At 34.0% G+C, this 17872-nt stretch overlaps 2 protein-coding genes across 3 annotated transcripts; both read right to left on the reverse strand.

Annotated features, from left to right (window-relative positions):
- Nucleotides 1-1422: 1422 nt before the first annotated feature.
- LOC105317884 (uncharacterized) lies at nt 1423-9742 on the reverse strand. The gene is made up of 7 exons (XM_066068866.1): nt 9634-9742; nt 8691-8876; nt 4784-4988; nt 4050-4211; nt 3439-3539; nt 2475-2596; nt 1423-1671 (listed from the first exon to the last, which is right to left on the reverse strand). Exons 1-7 carry the CDS (start codon nt 9740-9742, stop codon nt 1561-1563), a joined length of 996 nt encoding a protein of 331 aa, XP_065924938.1. The 3' UTR covers nt 1423-1560.
- On the reverse strand, nt 8048-16123 carry LOC117683636 (piggyBac transposable element-derived protein 4). Of its 2 annotated transcripts, none has more exons than XM_066070424.1 (6): nt 14818-16123; nt 14458-14575; nt 9972-10297; nt 9634-9815; nt 8691-8854; nt 8048-8567 (listed from the first exon to the last, which is right to left on the reverse strand). In XM_066070424.1, the coding sequence occupies exons 1-3, from the start codon at nt 15505-15507 to the stop codon at nt 10023-10025; spliced, it is 1083 nt and encodes a 360-aa protein (XP_065926496.1). In that variant the 5' UTR covers nt 15508-16123; the 3' UTR covers nt 8048-8567; nt 8691-8854; nt 9634-9815; nt 9972-10022. The 2 variants fall into 2 exon arrangements, with proteins under 2 accessions (XP_065926496.1, XP_065926495.1); XM_066070423.1 differs by having other exon boundaries at nt 8049-8567; nt 8691-8876.
- Between the last annotated feature and the right edge of the window lie 1749 nt (nt 16124-17872).

Below are 17872 nucleotides of genomic sequence, written 5' to 3' on the forward strand. Positions count from 1 at the left end.
TTATAAATGAACGGACATGTCATTCGATCATATGTGTGTTATAAAAGCAATGCTCATTTTAATAGTCTAATTCGAATTCATAGAACGCCATAGCTCTAGAAACTGAGACTGGGCAAATGTACGTAAAACAAGGGCCTTTCAAATTAGATTTGCTATTCTTTTAAGGGCTAGTATTTTATTTCCGTTTTGGTACATTTGAATAAATAAATCTTTAGCTAGCTACACAATCTGACAAAAAAGACAGTTTCTATTTTCAACCTAAATCAAGAATTTAGACCCAAGAAGGAATGGAAATAAATGCTATGTCCATATAGGTACGCCCCCCCCCCCCCTACTCAGAATCAAATGGTCGTCATCTTAGTTATATACACCGTTTAATAACAGGATAGTAAGTTCTAACTCTTTATCATAAATCATTTATATAATCAGACAAAATTGGAGAGGGAGGATTCCTGAAACTTACATGTATACTTGGGATCTTTTGTCAACAGCTTAAAAATGGTATTTATTTGAAACTATTTTAGTGAAACTATTGTTGAGATAATTTGTGAATTAGGAAGAAGACATTAACCTGAAAAGACAGGCCCACAAAAAAAAAAATAGGAGCAAGTAGAACAATTTTAACAAGACCTTGGAATTTCAGTACGGCGTACATGTAGCTATTTATTCCTTGCGTATTACAAGTTAAAAATGATGCAGTTTCAAGTAAAGCGAAATATACATCGATTGCGTAGTCAGATACTTTTATTACATGGTCACATAAAAGTGGGGAGGGGGGCAACTCCATGTTAATTCAATTTCTTGTATTTAAATTTAAGAAAATTCTTTGCTGCGCAAAAAATGTGGAGCAGACCCCTCCCCGATGCTACGTGCCTGCAAAGTTCAATCTCTTGTTAAAATGGTTCTAACATCAGAAAAAAGGCATGCATATTTGTGTGTTCCTCTTTTACAAAATAAACCAACAACTATAATTGTATAAATACAACATTAATTTTTCAAATAATTAAAAATCTTGAAATGACGTTTTTTTTACAAAATACATAACACTCAAACACAATTACAAGTACATGTACTATATACATTTACATGAACATTCTACATGTTAAAATACATAAAACATAATGCAATACATATACATTAAAATAATGAACAATACTGATTTCATGCAGTAATAACAAACTCTGAATGAAAAACAACACAAGAGTTTCAACATGTATAAATATTGGCACTTTCTTGAATGTATTCTTTAATGTATAAGCACTTTTTGTGGAATTTCAGTTTTTTTCTGGAGTGTATGCCGATGTCGGAGCATATTTCTGGATTGGGTGAAACACTTTCCACACTCTGGGCATGCGTAGGGCTTCTCCCCGCTGTGGGTTCGTTCATGCTTCATGCTGGTGAAGTAGTCCCCAAACGCACGAGTGCAGGTCCTGCACTTGTACGGTTTCTCACCTGTGTGAATCCGGAAGTGTGTGCGCAGAGTGGACTTCTGGGTAAAGGCCTTGCCGCAGATGGAACATTTGTGAGGCCGGATGCCGGTGTGGGTAGCCATATGATAGTTCAACTTGGTGTTTCCTCCGTAGGTCTTCCCACACACAGGACACTGGTGTTTGGTGGGTTTAAAGTTGATGGCAGACGACACAATTTCAGCAGACGACATGGTCTTGGCCTCTAAAATGTCAAAGAGTTTTAAACAACAATCCACGATGGACTCGAACACACATAGATCATCGAAGTACCGGTAAGAACACTTGTTTATCATGGAGGCATTGTCACTGAAGCTGTGGTATCCACTGTAAAACTCCTTATCCATGAAATCAGAAGCCAGGTAGTCAAGAGTAATTTCATCAAAAAGTTTTGGTAATTTAGGCGAAATACAGTCAGTCTGAAATGTTGCATGTGGCCTTCTTGAACTTCTAAGCTACATCATGGCAATTACATGTATATTTACTTGTCTTTACTACGTCTAAGAGTTATTTGTATAATGCAGAAAATATTCAAAATTCAAAACCACTTTGCTATGATATTCTAATAAATTTCAATATCATTTTAACTCGTGTACCAATAGAACATCCATCCCCTGGACCTTAAGTAGGTTAGATTTAATTACCAAACAAAAAGTTATTACAATTTTATTATACATTATGATTTCATATTACATTAAGTAACAATATCATTTAAATACTATGATCGAAGGAATTTAAGGTTATCATACCTTTTCTTATCTTTTAGAGAATGTTGTAAATAGTAATTGCAATTAAATGAAAAGATAATGACTAAATGATCAATTTATTATCTTTTTTGTAGCTTTGAAGAAATAATAAATCAAGAATACATGCATACGAATTGTTCCACATCTTTCCATTGTGTTCACTGCAATAAATAAGGAATAAGGAATCATTTTTTGAGTATTATGTCTCTTCTTTCCATCATTCACAGACATCGAACACATTTTAGTTAAAGAGAATGCATACTTCCTCTTTGAATTGCCTCCCCTTATCACTGGCTTTCTGACAGTAGAACTCAGCAGGTGCCCTCAGTCCTAGGTTGGCCAGTAGACGGGCGTATTCCAGGTAAACGGCCTCCACCAGTGACACTGTAAACACACACAGATAGAAATAGACCACAGTGTAGGCATGCTTTCTATGAAACTAACTATCAATAAACTATTAAAAGACAATTGCTATTATCTATAAGCCTCTCTCTCTCTCTCTCTCTCTCTTTCTCTCTCTCTCTCTCTCTCTCCATGACAGATATACCTTAGCCAACCTGACGGCCTCAGGTCCCACTTCCCATAGGTCTGAAGATATCAACAGGTGCCCGGTCCTTTGTCAATCAGGCAGAGCAGCTGAACTACATTGTACCTGTATGGTCACGTGTGGCACTAAAGGGTCTAGATCTTACTCTGACTCCCAGCAAGATCTACAAAAAATGTGTACATTCTTTTCAATATCAAGACTTGTTACAATATCTATGTATCAATAGAAAGAGAAAATGATAATTTTTTTTAGAAAGTAAAGAATAATGCAGCCATCAATTAAGACTGTATTAGAGTGTATATGGCACTTAAAATAAGAGAAATGATATAAAGGGGATTTTGACTCTAATTGCAATACACCTATGCATTTTGAGCCTTTCTCTATGCATTAGCATACATGTTCAAGTCAGGAATTTGTATAAATATTTCAACAGAAGAAGGGCTGATAGACCCAGCTGATAACTAGTAATCATTATTGCAGATATCAGAATGTTATTTGGGTTTTTTAAACTTTCATAAAAGACGAAGTACATGTATTCATGATGTTAATTGATAAATACTACTACCGGTACATGTATGGATTTACATTTTTTTTTACACTGATATGACTTACTCAAGCACATAAAATGGCGTTACACATAAACATACCACACATATAGCATCTACTAAAACATTCTTACCTGAGTCGACCTCTGCTATGTCTATAATCAGATCTTCTGATGCTGAGGCCAGCATTTTACCGTCATGGCTGAAGCTCAGAGTTCTGACTGGCCACTCTAACCTGAAATCAACACATTAAATGTCCATGTCTCTGTTTTTTCAGTGATTGCAATAAAACAGAAATATCATTCGACCAAAAATAAGAGATCTTTAATAAGTAGAGTTTATATGATAAAAAGATGGTTGCAATTCTTATAAATTCTTCTAAAGAAACAGAGACCAAATTTCATTGCTTACGGTATATATATGATTTCTTGGGCATATTGAACAATGTCATATAAAATGCATGAACTACATATTAAACTTGACATCAGTAAATCTTTATTAAGCTTTAGAATTCAAAAAGCTATAAATTTTCTACCATACATAAATATATACATTGATATACAGAGACATTTTTCTGGGAGTAGATCTAAAATAGCACCATTTTTAAAACAAGAAAAAATATTATCTGGTAAGTTTTTGAGACCATTATGAGTGTACATGTGTAGTTTCTATGCAACAAAATGTACAGTACTTGTGAAGTGAATCTTAAATGTAATACATGTATATTGTGTACAACTATCAATACCTGGAGAGGGTCCTAATACAGGCTAGCTCTGCTACGTCCCAAATACTGACCAAGGCGTCCGCACTACCGGTGGCAAAGTACTTTCCCTTGGGGTCAAACTCGATACAGATACAGTTAGCAGGGTGAGCATTCAGGGTGTGCTGGAGTTTTAAATCTGGGTAGCTGTTGATAACAATGTGTTTAATTTGCATACAATTCAATTTTTTCAAAATTACCAAAATGCTGCACTAGGTATTGAGTTAATAAAGTATGCACAGTTATGAAAAACTGTGCACTTCATTGAGCTGTCGTATCCATCATTACCTAACCATTTGTTCTGTAACGGGATGGGAAAAATAATGACAGACCAGACCGGGATTCGAATCTGGGTCCCCTGAATCTTCAGTCAGGTGCTCGACCAACTCAGCTATCTGGCGCCGGTATTTGAACCAGTCTGACCGTCACATTCCTCCCCCTTAAATGATCTTCGCCCTCGAAGATCACCCCAGGCTCTTCCCCTGGCAGGAGTTAACCTGTCAGTTCCAGGGGTTAGTCATGGCACCAAAAGTAACGGCATGGGAGAAATAATGACGGACCAGACCGGGATTCGAACCCAAGTCACTAGGCACATGTCCACGACTCTAACGACTGAGCTACTCGGATGTCCGTATTCGATCGGTCTGACTGTCACAGTTCATTAATGCTTCATCATACTGCAATGTTTCATACTTCATCTATCTATAAACTACATGTACCTCAGTATGTTTATGCTGCCTTGCCCACTCGTCAAGAAGAATAGGTCCCCGTCATGGTTCCACGAGATCTCATTGACCTCAAACTTAAACTGTTCCTCGGCCTTTGACCTGTGACTTCTGACATCAATAAACGTAATTAGGTCGTCCTTGTTGCCTACAGCTATAATGCTGCCATCTGGTGACCAGCAGATGTTTATGTTTTCACCTTAAACATTGATTTACAGTTAATGTATAACAATAGTATAACAAGAAGCACATGGGCCACATCGCTCACCTGAGGAACAATAGGTATGATAAAATCAGCTTAATGGAGTCATAATACAAACTATTTGGACAATGTACAATAATACATGTAGATCCTGTATAAATAAAATCCATTTTTCCCCCTGGATATTCTTATGTTTATAATCATTAGTCCCTTTTCTAACAGGATGATTTTATAGTCATATCACATGTTGAGTATTGCAGTGCTCAAAAAGATCCTTACCGATTGTTTATACATGTATATGGGATATAAAGCTACACCAAACTCTGAACCTTCTTGTGTGGCCAAAAAATTGTCCTGGGACCAAAGTCTTAACTATTATAAAGAATCATCTGGCTGATTAGTTTCTGAGAAGGAGATTTTTAAAGATTTACTCTATATATTCCTTTGTTAAACTTTGACCCCACCCACCCCCCCCCCCCCCCCCCGCCCATTGTGGCCCCAACATACCCCCGGGGGTCATGATTTTCACAACTTTTCTACACTAACTGAGGATACTTCCACACAAGTTTCAGCTTTCCTGGCTGATTAGTTTCTGAGAAGAAGATTTTTAAAGATTTACTCTATACATTCCTATGTAAAACTTCAACCCCCCCCCATTGTGGGCCCAACCTACCCACGAGAGTCATTATTTTCACAACTTTGAATCTACACTAGCTGAGGATACTTCCACACAAGTTTCAGCATTCCTGGCTGATTAGTTTCTGAGAAGATTTTTAAAGATTTACTCTGTATATTCCTATGTAAAACTTCGACCCCCCCCCCATTGTGGCCCCACCTTACCCCCGGGGTCATGATTTTCACAACTTTGAATTAACGCTACCTGAGGATGTGTCCACACAAGGTTCAGCTTTCCTGGCTGCTTAGTTTTTGAGATGAAGACTTTTAAAGATTTACTCTGTATATTCCTATGTAAAACTTCGACCCCCCATTGTGGCCCCACCCTACCCTCGGGGTCATGATTTTCACAATTTCAAATTTACACTACCTAAGGATACTTCCACACAAGTTTCACCTTTCCTGACTGATTAGTTTCTTAGAAGAAGATTTTTAAAGATTTACGCGGGTAGGTTAAGGCAACTCCGAGTTTAATGACTGTCAAAATTATGATCAATTTAAAAACTGTTCATTTTTATGAAAACAGTGCTGAATATGAATACCAAGTGAATGTGATTCCAAAGATATCATTTTTCTACTTCGGAATCGACTCGATCTTTGAAGCTGCCTAGCCATGGTATCACGTGACAGTTAAAAATAGATCACTTTTTTACCTTAGTTAACAAAAAATGAAAAAGTGTAACACTACCCCGAAGTTTATTTGTATGTTTGCTACTATAATTCGATCGGCAATTAGTTCATGTTTATTGGTATTGCTTCTAGAATCCTATTGTTAATCGCATAAAAAAGATATTGTAAATATTTATCGGAAACCCTCTCAACTTCTTTTCATTTGAAAATACAACGTATTTTTCATTTAAAACAACGAAGCACAGGATTCTAGCAGCACTTTTCAAGTAGTTTAGGTCATATACCGTTGGTATTTACCAAAGTCATCTTTCATAATATCCGGGGTAGTGTTACACTTTTGCCTTTCTTTGTACACATTGACAGAGGAAAGGATGGTCAAGCCATATAAATGTCGATCTGCTTACCTTAAAACACTCGCTGATAAAACAAAATATCCATGCCTTATTATATCCTAACTGACACTTATCTAAATCTTAGGTATCTGTATAAAATAAGTCTTATTTCGGCATTGTTTACACTGCATTCCGATGATTTGTCTCCCGACATGATCTTCTCTATTAAACATGCTTGTGACGTCATCAATGATAATTATACGTAATAGAGAGAAATCGAAGCTATATTCAGTTAGAAGAGTTTCTAGTGATATTTTATGCCTGTAGTTTTTATAATTTAAACCAGAGATGAAGTAAAAATCGACATGTTTCTGAGTAAAATACCGTATAACGGGTATTTTTTACGTGCTGCTAATTTTTACTAATTTTTACGAGTTTTATAAATCCGTAAAAATTAAACGCGTAAATTTTCACAGAAGGAAAAAACACCGCATGTAAATTTCTACGTCGTACGTATGAGAGTAATGTTCATGACCTTTAGCTCAGTCCCTGACGGCTGTACATGTAGGTATATTTGAGCGTTTTTGGTCACGTGGTGATAACAGTTCAGATCTTTCATTCAGTCTTGAGTATTTTTTTTTAAACTAAGTATAATGCCACGTTAGTAGATAGATGTCTTTTTTGGTTGGGAGAGAAAGAAAGAGAGAGAGAGAACAAAATTTTGAAATTGAGTTGTCTTTCTTTTTTTCCCGGTAAATAGAACTGAGACGAGCACATGGTGTACATCAATGATGATACCCAGATAAATAGGAATAAGTAAAGTGTATTTCACATATGTAATAAAGTTAAATGTGTAAAGTAAGGATGTCAACAAGTACCCGGTTAACCGGGTACTCGATCGAACGTCCGAGTATCTAATATTAAAATCGGTACTCAGTTACTCGGATGTATATTTTTTAATATTTCTAAGTTTATTTAATAATGCATTAAAACATCGGTTTTAAAACTTAAAATGTCCATTGCACTTGTACATAGAGTAATTAGGATTTCCTACGCCTCTAAATATGCTAAATGACCGTTATCGCCTGTGGCAGTGTTTATATAGTAATTATCGTGACCAAGCACCTGTAACCTAGCTTTTCCCACCTTTGGCTGTCTTCTACCCTTATTTTTGGCTTACTTTAATGATTTGTTTTCACTGAACACCGTTTATATAGTCTATTATATAAATTAGATAGCACACAGTAGAGAAATTGAACAGACCTAAAATGCCGCCGGTCTGGAAATATTTTAAAAGAACTGAAGATTCAAAAATCGTAAAATGTCAGCTGTGCGAAGTAAACTTATCCTATACGGGGGGAACCACAAACATGTTAAATCACACTCGTCTTAAACCCTCTGGCTGCTACGTAAGCGTGCAAATATACTAACGTCACTGCGACAATTAAACGACGTCATAAAATTTTTGACGTTATTCGGCGGAAATAATTTTGCGCTCGATTGTATTACATAAAGTGCCCGTTCCAGTCATATCTTATCTTTTATTTTATAATTTCATTTATTTTAACGCTTTGTACTTTTTCTAACTATAGTTAGTATTTTGTGGCCCTAGCCACTTGAGAAATTTTAAGCATCAGAACTGAAATAATGAAATCAATTTTTAAATAATTCCTTTTGTTTCTTACTAATTAATTTTACGATATATAGAGACGGAAATCTGACGATCGTTAAGCATAAAGAAATTGCTACATCAAGTCGGTATATTCTAAAATTAAAAAAAAAGAAGAAAAAAGATAACAGATTGATGTTTTTATTTATTCCTCAAATTGTCTAGTTGTATGAAATGTGACAAAACATTTCAAACACAGGCCGATGCCGCAGGATGCGCACCACGTTCTAATTTTGCTTTTGCAGATGACGCATACTTTTCTTTTTCTGCCTAGAAATCAGATGACAAAATGTTGTTATTATTAAGTTTGTCGTTATTTAGTTGCTGCATGAACATAATTATACCAGAGTATTATAATTAATTATTTTCGATATCGATTCTAAGGGTGTTTACCATCAAGTTGTTCTATGAAGTTCCTCTCTGTCAGTCTTGCTTGAGCGGACAGACTTGGCCTTCCAGCAAGGCGCCTGGGTTGCCGAAAATTTCCAACAAGTCCCAAGCAAACTCCCATTTGAAAGTCCATCCTGTTCATTTTAGTCCGTAGACCTCTATTTTGCCTGTATATGATGTACGCATTGGCTGAAAAAAATCAGCAAGCTTTATTGTATTGTGATTATTAAAGAAAATGGCCGGGCTGGCAAATTTTTGTCAATGTTTTACTACAATAGATCTTAAATTTATCTGTATACATATAACATTGCATGTGCGCCAACCATAGCATTATTTGTAATCTGTATAGCGAGTTTTTAAATCAATTTTTGTTTCCGTTAAATTTCTGTTAAATACTACCGTTTAATCGCATGCAATTAGAGACATAAATAACATGTCTCTGATGTAATATTTAAGTATACACAATATATTAAAAGGATATTATAATAATATAAGGACGGTTATTGCAAAATTGAAAATCAGTAAATCGAAGTGAGTTTTGATCAATTATCTGGTTTGTCGCATCAATACGAAGATGTGCATTAAAAATGTGTTTGCTTTGTTCATATTTAGTCTGCAATGTTTAAGTACTGAGTCCATGCACATGTCGCCTGATGACTTTTGACCCCCGTATTAGTACATGTAGGTAATTAATGCCTTCAAAATTCTCTTAGATTCACGGATTTTACGCCCCTACAACTGTTTGGTTGACACGTACAATTTACCACATTCTAAAAATCTTTATCACTAAACTGTTCTTATAATAGCAGTTTGAGAACATGGGATTATGTTTAACTTATAATGGATATAGATACAGTGTATAGACTGTTGCGGGCTTTTAACTCAGGTGTAAGTCCAGTGCTTCTTTATTTTGCTTTAAAAAGTTGATTTGTAGTATGAAACCTACAAATGACTCTCAAAAGGAGGTTGAACAGGATCCGTTTCCACATTTTGTTGGACCTTATGTCAGGATCATAGAGCTCCAAACTTTTATCGGACAGGTCGACACCACCCATCTTTTGGTTGTACACGCAGTTGACTGCCGGTATTTGGATTTCAACTCCCCGGGCATTGTGTGTCGCAATAACGCTGTAATATATGCTCACATAAATTTCCTTTATTGGAACAGTTTTATTTATGAATGGAATGCGTATGAAGCTGTTTTATTATGAATTATAAATTTGATAAATTATTTTACTCTTTAAAATCGCCATAATCATCTAATGATTTATAGTATAAATTTACTTGGGCTGGGATAGCGTGGACATAAATGTTAAGGTTTTCCTGTCACCATAATTAACAGAGTGCCATAATGGGTCCGCTTTGCTTTACTAGTGACTCTCCACGCTGCAACTTTAAATTCTTTAAAGACTTGGGCATTCCTTTTCTGTAGACCCTGACAGTGCCAGTCATGTAGGTGTCTTTATCAAAGAGGGAAGAGCAGAGAGCCGGGCTCGTGAAATAGTTGTCACACACGAGGTGGTGATATCTGTACAAATATGGTTCCATCAGTTGCATCACCACCTCATACCCTTCACCGTGGACACTCCTAGCTGCACCACCCTGTCTACCTATTGACAAATTATTTACAGTAAATACATTAAGAGTTTATGTCGGGGGGGGGGGGGTCATAAATTTTGCGATTGGACAACAAACTCTGTTAGTTGGTTTCATAAGCATTGTATGATATAAACAATTTAGCGAATGTAAAGTATGCCAGTGTTCCGTAGCATTTAACGAGGCCGGGTCTAATTAGTTCTGCCCTAGATTTTTTAATGAAATTTTTTACCTGAATTTCTACTGATGTAATTATTATTTTAAGATTAAAAAATAAGACATTTACCACACCGTTTGTTTAGGGGGTCATCTCAAAGTTTGTTAATCTTTAACATAGGACCCTATGGGATTTCGCTTGAAATGTATCAATTTTGCACATTTTTTTAAACTTCTGCCCTAGGGATTTCTTTTTCTGTTCTACATATTAAAGTTATTGCTAAAAGGCATCACATGGTCAAATAAAAAAACCCTTTTACCTCCTGGTTTGTTCCAGGGGTCTTATCAAAGTTGATTTTTGTATGCCCAATTTCCGAGTTTTGTCAGATAATGGCTATTTTTTATTTGATAAAGGTGGAAAAGGTGATCTTTATAGTATTATTAAAGCATTCAGACATATCTAAGTAATAAAAAAATATATAACATCACATATTAAGGGTCATTAATATAAAATACATGGTTACTGTCTTGAAATATATGAATTAAGCGATATTTAGGCGTGTTAAGAAAACGTGACAGAGGGTTTGGCCTGCTGAACCCTCTTTACTTTTTCGACCCGAGCCCAAATATAGCTTCTACTTCGAGACAGTTATGTTTATTCCACAATATAACATTAATTTTACGCATTAAACGAGCCATTTTCAACACATTTCGCTGAATGTCTGCAGTTGAAACTATCACGCCATGGCGTCAACCAAGCAAAAAGATGACGTCACAATACAAATGAAACGCTGCGCGAAAGCGTGCGTACTCGTTCTGTACTCGGCCTCGTTAAAGAGGTTCGATCCTCTGATTTTTGTTAGCCATTTTGGGTCACCTCTAGTCTGGAAATTCGGTGTCATATATGAATTCTACTTGTAAATTCCTTTTTTACAATGCCAAATAAACTATATTGAATAAAATAGTGAAGGAAAAATTCCATATTTAGAGAGCGTAGTAAGGGACTATATTTTGTGGCGGAGGGTTTTTAAGAAGAAAATGAACATTTTTCATAACTCGGTTGTTTAAGAGTACTGTAATTTTAGCTTTCTTATTTTCCGTGCAGACCAAATTTTCAGATAGTTTTTGCATTTGGATATCTTCGTGTTGTTTCAAAAAACATATTTCAACAATATTTCAATATTTTTATCGACATATATTGGCATGTTTAAGTGATATTTCATAAAAGTAAAGAAAAAACCAACTCCAATTTCCCCTAAAATTAACTTATTTCATGCCATATCTCAAAATTTACATCATAGACACATACTTTTGGTTTTATTTTCTGAATATTTAAGTTTCTTTTGACAAATCTGTCATAATTGGAGAAAAAGTTTGAGACTTTTAAATTATTTAATTGCATGTTGAATCGTTCATGAATAAAAATAGTATTTTTTCAGTGCAAAAAGGTCAAAATATCAATAAGGAGAAGAAATTGCAAACTTTTTCATTATGATAATTTTAATTTTATTAATTCTAAATAATGTTAATTTGTATTTGATACCATGGTTCATTTCGATAAAAAATTATAGAGGGAAAAGCGATTTATGTGCAATTTGCACGTTCAGTGCAGAAAGGTCATAATAAATACACCGTAGCACAGAAAGGAGCATATAGACCCCAACATTTTATTTTGAATTTTGGTTTAGACATGTGTGTAGATGTTAAAAATATACTTTAGAAAAAAACTTAGAGACTTTTGATCGCAGGATCCAACGTCCTTAAGGTAATTATCCATACGTCACAAAACAACGTCTGACGTAATTCACGCGTTATTACGTTTTTTCCGTGCCCGATCTAATCGAAACCTAACGCTACGGTGTACATGTGTTTCAAAACAAAAAAATCAAGCTGATCTAGAAATTAATTCAAAACAAATCTATTAAAAATCCTGAAAACTGCAATCAATTAGCCTATTACTCAGCGAAATGAAAATTTGACTGGGTTGTGTCGATTGAGTACTCGTTTTGAAAATATAGACCGCTTACTTTTGTCCTGCATAAACATCAATTCATTACAAGGCTGAACTTAATCCAATTCTTTGAACATTAATCCCTGAAAGTCCATAAACATCCAAAATGAAATCCTGACCGACCGAGATCTATATATATTCCAGTGCATAGATAAGGGAGATAAATACACAAGGGGAAATAATTTGACTTATTTCATCTTTATCCTATATTCGCTTAGCAACGAGCATAGATATATTTTCAACAACAAAAAATGTTTTTAGAATTAAAATCATGCGCTGAAGAAAAGTTATTTCATTTTAAGAACAGTCTTTAAAACCATTAAAAAAAGGTTGAATAGAGGTTCTGTCTTAAAGGCATATCAGGTAGTTAGCATTATCCACGCGTGTGACTGCAATTTCTAAATACCGATCTCGATACTTACCGATATCCAAAGATACAATCTTTTGCGGTTTAAATAATACAGATTAATCAACAGTTTGTTTAAATCATATTTTCTAATTAACAATAATTTTAACATATTTTTTTAGAATGATGAAATAATAAACCTATGCACATTTTAAATTTTACGGATCTTTTTTCAAAATATATATTTTAATGATTTTTACCCAAAATACGCCCATTGTGATCCTGAAAAGGCCGGTCCCTTGGGTAAATTTATTTCCAGTTGATTAAGGGCGTTAAGGTTTAAATAATATCAAAATTTTAGAGAATTCTGTACGTAAATAAAATTATAAGAGCTTAAATTCTCTTTGAAAATTTATTTCATTTTATCTCATTTGTATATGGATTTATCTTTTTTTGATAAATAAGCAAGTGTAACATAAAAATTTTTGATTTAAAATAATAATTCCTTTATTTTACATAGGATATAAGTCAAAAAATGATTTTGTGAAATTCAAATTTCAGGCTTAGGCTTATATTCTCTATGTATGAAAAAGCGCCATTTTCTGCAATCGGTTCTATTTTTAGCAACGACCCTAGCTCTTATAATACCGATGGACCACCCAACAGGGTAAAATTTGATGAGAAGATATCCTCAGATACATGTTTGAAAAATATGAAAAAATTTTGTACGCATTTTATTTATCTAGTGGGGTATGGACCATTACAGACAGGAAAGCAAGCTAAACGCGACTATATCTCTAACGTATATAAAAGATCCAAGTTGATAACCAGTTTTGTTGAGATGAGTTTTGTTAAAACAAGAGGGGGAAAACGCAAATTTTCTTAACTTTTGAGAATTGAAAGAGGTGAAACGTTAAATTAAAGCATCCATAAAAGGAATCAACACATAAAATTATAATCGCCGAATTTGTACAATAATCGGTATTTTCCTTATCGAGAGATTACGAGATTTCTTGGGAATTAGCGCAACATTCGCTGTATTTTCCACATTCAGTTCAGTTAATAGCATAACAATATCATTTATTATTCTCCCCTCTAAATCTTTAGCATGCATACTTTCTCCAATCAGAACATATTTCTATATTCCTAAACTGACCACCGCTGAAGTAAACTCTCATTTATTCCCATGCGCTTATCTGTTTATTGTGAAGTAATTATATTATCTCTATTATTCACCAGTATGCATGTAAATGGACGCCATTGGTCTTCAATCATCACTTTCGATTATTTTAAGAATAATTTCCTACAGCTTCAATCTTATTAAAATCAGATGTTAGATCCGCCCGCTTACTCGCTAGTATGCAATATGATTTAACATCTAATAATAATTATATTGCTAAAGCTACATTTGATTACTTTGATGTTCTATTTCTTTGTTACAGTTAAGAGGTTCGATATAAACATTAATTTACAGTCGATCACATCAAAGTCAGGAGGAATTCCACAAGAAACAAGAAGAGTCAATTTACCAACAAGTTAAAGCTATAAAAAATATTCTCAACATGTAAAATATACTTTTTACATGGTGATAAATTCGTTAAAAATGGAATTAGAGATGTTTTTAATAGATTGTTGATTGAATTCTTTGAATATTCAGTAACCTGCATATAACTGCATTGCAGCATTGTAGCCTGTGTCCGACTCTGCTAAAACAAACAACTTCGCACCCCACTGATGTGATTTTTTCGCCGGCACATACTGCACAATGTCGTTTCTACCCTTTATATATTCAAAAACATTTCGTGTGTTTATTGTTGAATCGTAATTCGTTTGACTATATATGTTAATGAAGTGTTTCATTATATTACTGAATTTTATAACCTTTAAAGATTAATATAGAAACATTTACATTACATCTATATCATGTAGATAGAATATCTAATTCAAATAGTATACTTTGTAAATTTTACATGTATATTTTGCCATTGATATACCGGTATGGTGTTAATGTGTGTGTATACCTTAAATCCGACCATGCTTTCATCAATGGTTAAATCCCGAGCTAAGTCATAGGCCTTTGGAAAGGTTTCATTTAAAAGATCAAGAATTGGTCGAAATTTGTGTGATGGATCGTAATTCTCATCTCCACGTGGCATTTGTGTTAAATTATTATTGCAGTGAAGAAATTTGGATAGAATTTGAAATCTGTCCCGCGTCATGACTTCTGCAAATCCAGGAGTGCGAAAAAGATATGATTGCTCAGATCCCTGCCAATATGCCTCAATGCTAGGTTTTCGTACAATTCCCATTGATAGATACAAGCCTAGGTAGGCGGACATCTCTTCAACATCTGTGTCGTGCCATTTTAGAGTTCTTGAAAATGGCTTAGGGTTGTACTGCGGATTTGACAAAAACTGATTTGCATATCTATTTGTTTCCTCAACAAGAATTTCAATAAGATTCCTGCCTTCGTCTGGAACTGTAAGTTTGTGGAAATAATCCACAGGGGGAGCATCATTCACTGGAGGGTTCACAGGACCCATATGGCGAGAGAATGGATTAATTTCATGTGGGTATTCAAAGTTTTCAACATACCGTACATTTGTCCATAATCGGTCAACAACTGGAACGTCATCATCATCATCATCATCAGTTTCAGATTCGTCAAAAACTACTTCAAAATCGGATTCGTTTTCCGAAGCGGAATCCATGTTTCTCAAAAAACGCCGTTGAAATGACGTAATTTATTGAAATGACGTAAAATTTGAATTTTACGGGAAATTCTGAGTAAATCTTAATGCCTCTTTTGTTCGTTAAAATCAATTTAATAACATTCAAAAGAAATGTTTTTATTACGTTAAATTAATGCATGCATTGAAGTTTTGATGTTTTCATTTAATTTAAAAATCATTTTATTCGTCATATTAAATTGTTTTAAATGTGTTTGCTATATAATTCGATTAAATAATTGATATGTCGGCTTTGTTTTCCTTTTAATATACAAATATATCACAAAAAGAACAACTTCGTTTTTCGTTATTGAAGTCCAGCGGCGATGTATTTATTTTTTATTTTTGGATTTATTTTATATTACGAATAAACACACATGTACCTTAAACACTCAACACTTTTACATATAAAATATATTGAGAACATTTAAAAAAAAATATTTCAGAGCCAGACATTGCTATTATTTCAAAATTGCACAAAATTACGCCATATAACGCCCATATAACACCATAAACAAATTGACGTTAAAAAGGACATATATGTCCCTGCCGCAGCCAGCGGTAAAAGGACATATATGTCCCTCCCGCAGCCAGAGGGTTAAACATAAGGAGGAATTTCTACAAAAGTGACCAATGTTTTACAGTTATCAATCTATACGCCTGCCGTTTATCTGATATATGATTATTTTTTTCTTGGATATTTTATGTTTCCTAACTAAATACATGATCAAAGAAATAAAAGGTTATTTTGCATTCGCTGTTTAATAAAAATATTTATAAAAATGTTCAAAGTCTGTAAAGAAGACAAAGAGTTCTTACCCTGCTTACGCCTGCCGAGACACTGAGTTGTAATAAGCCTGCTGATTTAATCATTTATCCATGTCTTTTATTTTTATTTCTTGAAAAACTTCAGCTTTTTACATAGTTATAGTTTATTAGTGTTTTCATAACCTTATTTTTTGTTGCAATTAATTAAAGATATATTACAAACTCGAATCAGGGACATACATGTACTGTTAATTACATGTATATACATGTACATGACTTTTGAATGTCTCTGCTCGAATTTTAAGATTAAAGTTTTCGAAGAACCCTTAAAATATGCATGTATTTTACGTATAATCAAAATATTTCATGTTATATATTCATACGATCTAGCCTAAAAGTGGTGTCTGAAATAAGAAGGAAAGTATACTGATGTGAATATATATATAATTAATGCACTGTTATACTAAGTTCAGAAATACGTATGGAGTCAAACTGTAAATACTGTGTTGGGTGAACATGTAAATACAAAATTCAATACATGTAATGGAAATTAATATTTACACCAACTCAATCAATTCAAAAGATGCAATTCGATAATTTCATTTCTTTAGAGAAGTGGACTGGCATAACCTTTATCCGTGTATGAAGGCTATATAATGTATTTCTTAAACAAACAGGCTAGCGTACTTAAATTGTGTATGCATTCCAGATTTTATAAATATTTATGCTCCTAAATTATTAATTCTAGTAAATGTATATGGGGAAAGGTTAGACTTTTTAAGCAAAGTGCATTTACATTTTCGTACACAATTAGTTCTGTACAATGTTTGTAACTGTTTACATCTTGAAAAACTTTTTCATCTCAAGACTTTCACTGCCTAGTTCACCAAACTATATCTAAATCACTAGATTCTGATTCTGTTTCGCTGCGTTTTTAAAATCAAATATTACACAGGACATTCATAAGCCTGTAGCAAAATTTTACATTGCATGATATCAGTGTAGCGGATAATTATTCCATTCAAGGGAAAGAGGGGTAGGGGGTATCAGTTTGAATATTTAAAAAAAACCCGTCTTTTTCTAACAAGAAAATCTAACAGACTCAATCATACCCCACTATAGACTTTTGAAATCCAATACACGCTTAACCTTCCAGTGATGACTTATTCTGTTCGTAGAAGAAATAAAGCAGACTTATAGAGCATGCAATTACCAAATCAAAGCAGAACTCTGTAGGTTGTTTCAATATTCAACACAATCAATATACCGGTATAATTATTGCAGCTACATGTTCAGTATATGCTTTATTTTGAGGTTATCATTCAGTATTAAGTTCATTCAATTTTTCCAAGCTGATGAAAATGTGACCGGGTTAAAATTTTACAATTTATGGTCTCAGTTTTAAATGGAGAAAAAAAAGAACCCTGGTTTAATGATTAACGTTGTAAAGTGATTCAAATCGTGTCAATATTCTTGGTTATAAGCCATAAGCCTGGACTGTCTCGTAAATGATAATGAATGATAGTTTCCCCATACAAAATAAGTTTTGTTTTCTTTATATTTTATAAGCTTCACGAAG

Source organism: Magallana gigas, chromosome 8 (genome assembly GCF_963853765.1).
Source record: "Magallana gigas chromosome 8, xbMagGiga1.1, whole genome shotgun sequence".
Classification (NCBI taxonomy): Eukaryota; Metazoa; Mollusca; class Bivalvia; order Ostreida; family Ostreidae; genus Magallana; species Magallana gigas.

Excerpts from the sequence above, each read along its gene's own strand:
- LOC105317884 (XM_066068866.1), bottom strand. The coding sequence starts at position 9,742 with ATGGGTGGTGTCGACCTGTCCGATAAAAGTTTGGAGCTCTATGATCCT. Across the intron at positions 8,877-9,633 it reads CCTCCTTTTGAGAGTCATTT|CCAATGCGTACATCATATAC; the intron begins GTAGGTTTCATA and ends GATTTTTTTCAG. Across the intron at positions 1,672-2,474 it reads GGAGGCAATTCAAAGAGGAA|AGGCCAAGACCATGTCGTCT; the intron begins GTATGCATTCTC and ends TTGACATTTTAG.
- LOC117683636 (XM_066070424.1), bottom strand. The coding sequence starts at position 15,507 with ATGGATTCCGCTTCGGAAAACGAATCCGATTTTGAAGTAGTTTTTGAC. Across the intron at positions 14,576-14,817 it reads AAAGCATGGTCGGATTTAAG|GGTAGAAACGACATTGTGCA; the intron begins GTATACACACAC and ends GAATATATAAAG. Across the intron at positions 10,298-14,457 it reads TGCAATGCAGTTATATGCAG|GTAGACAGGGTGGTGCAGCT; the intron begins GTTACTGAATAT and ends ATTTGTCAATAG.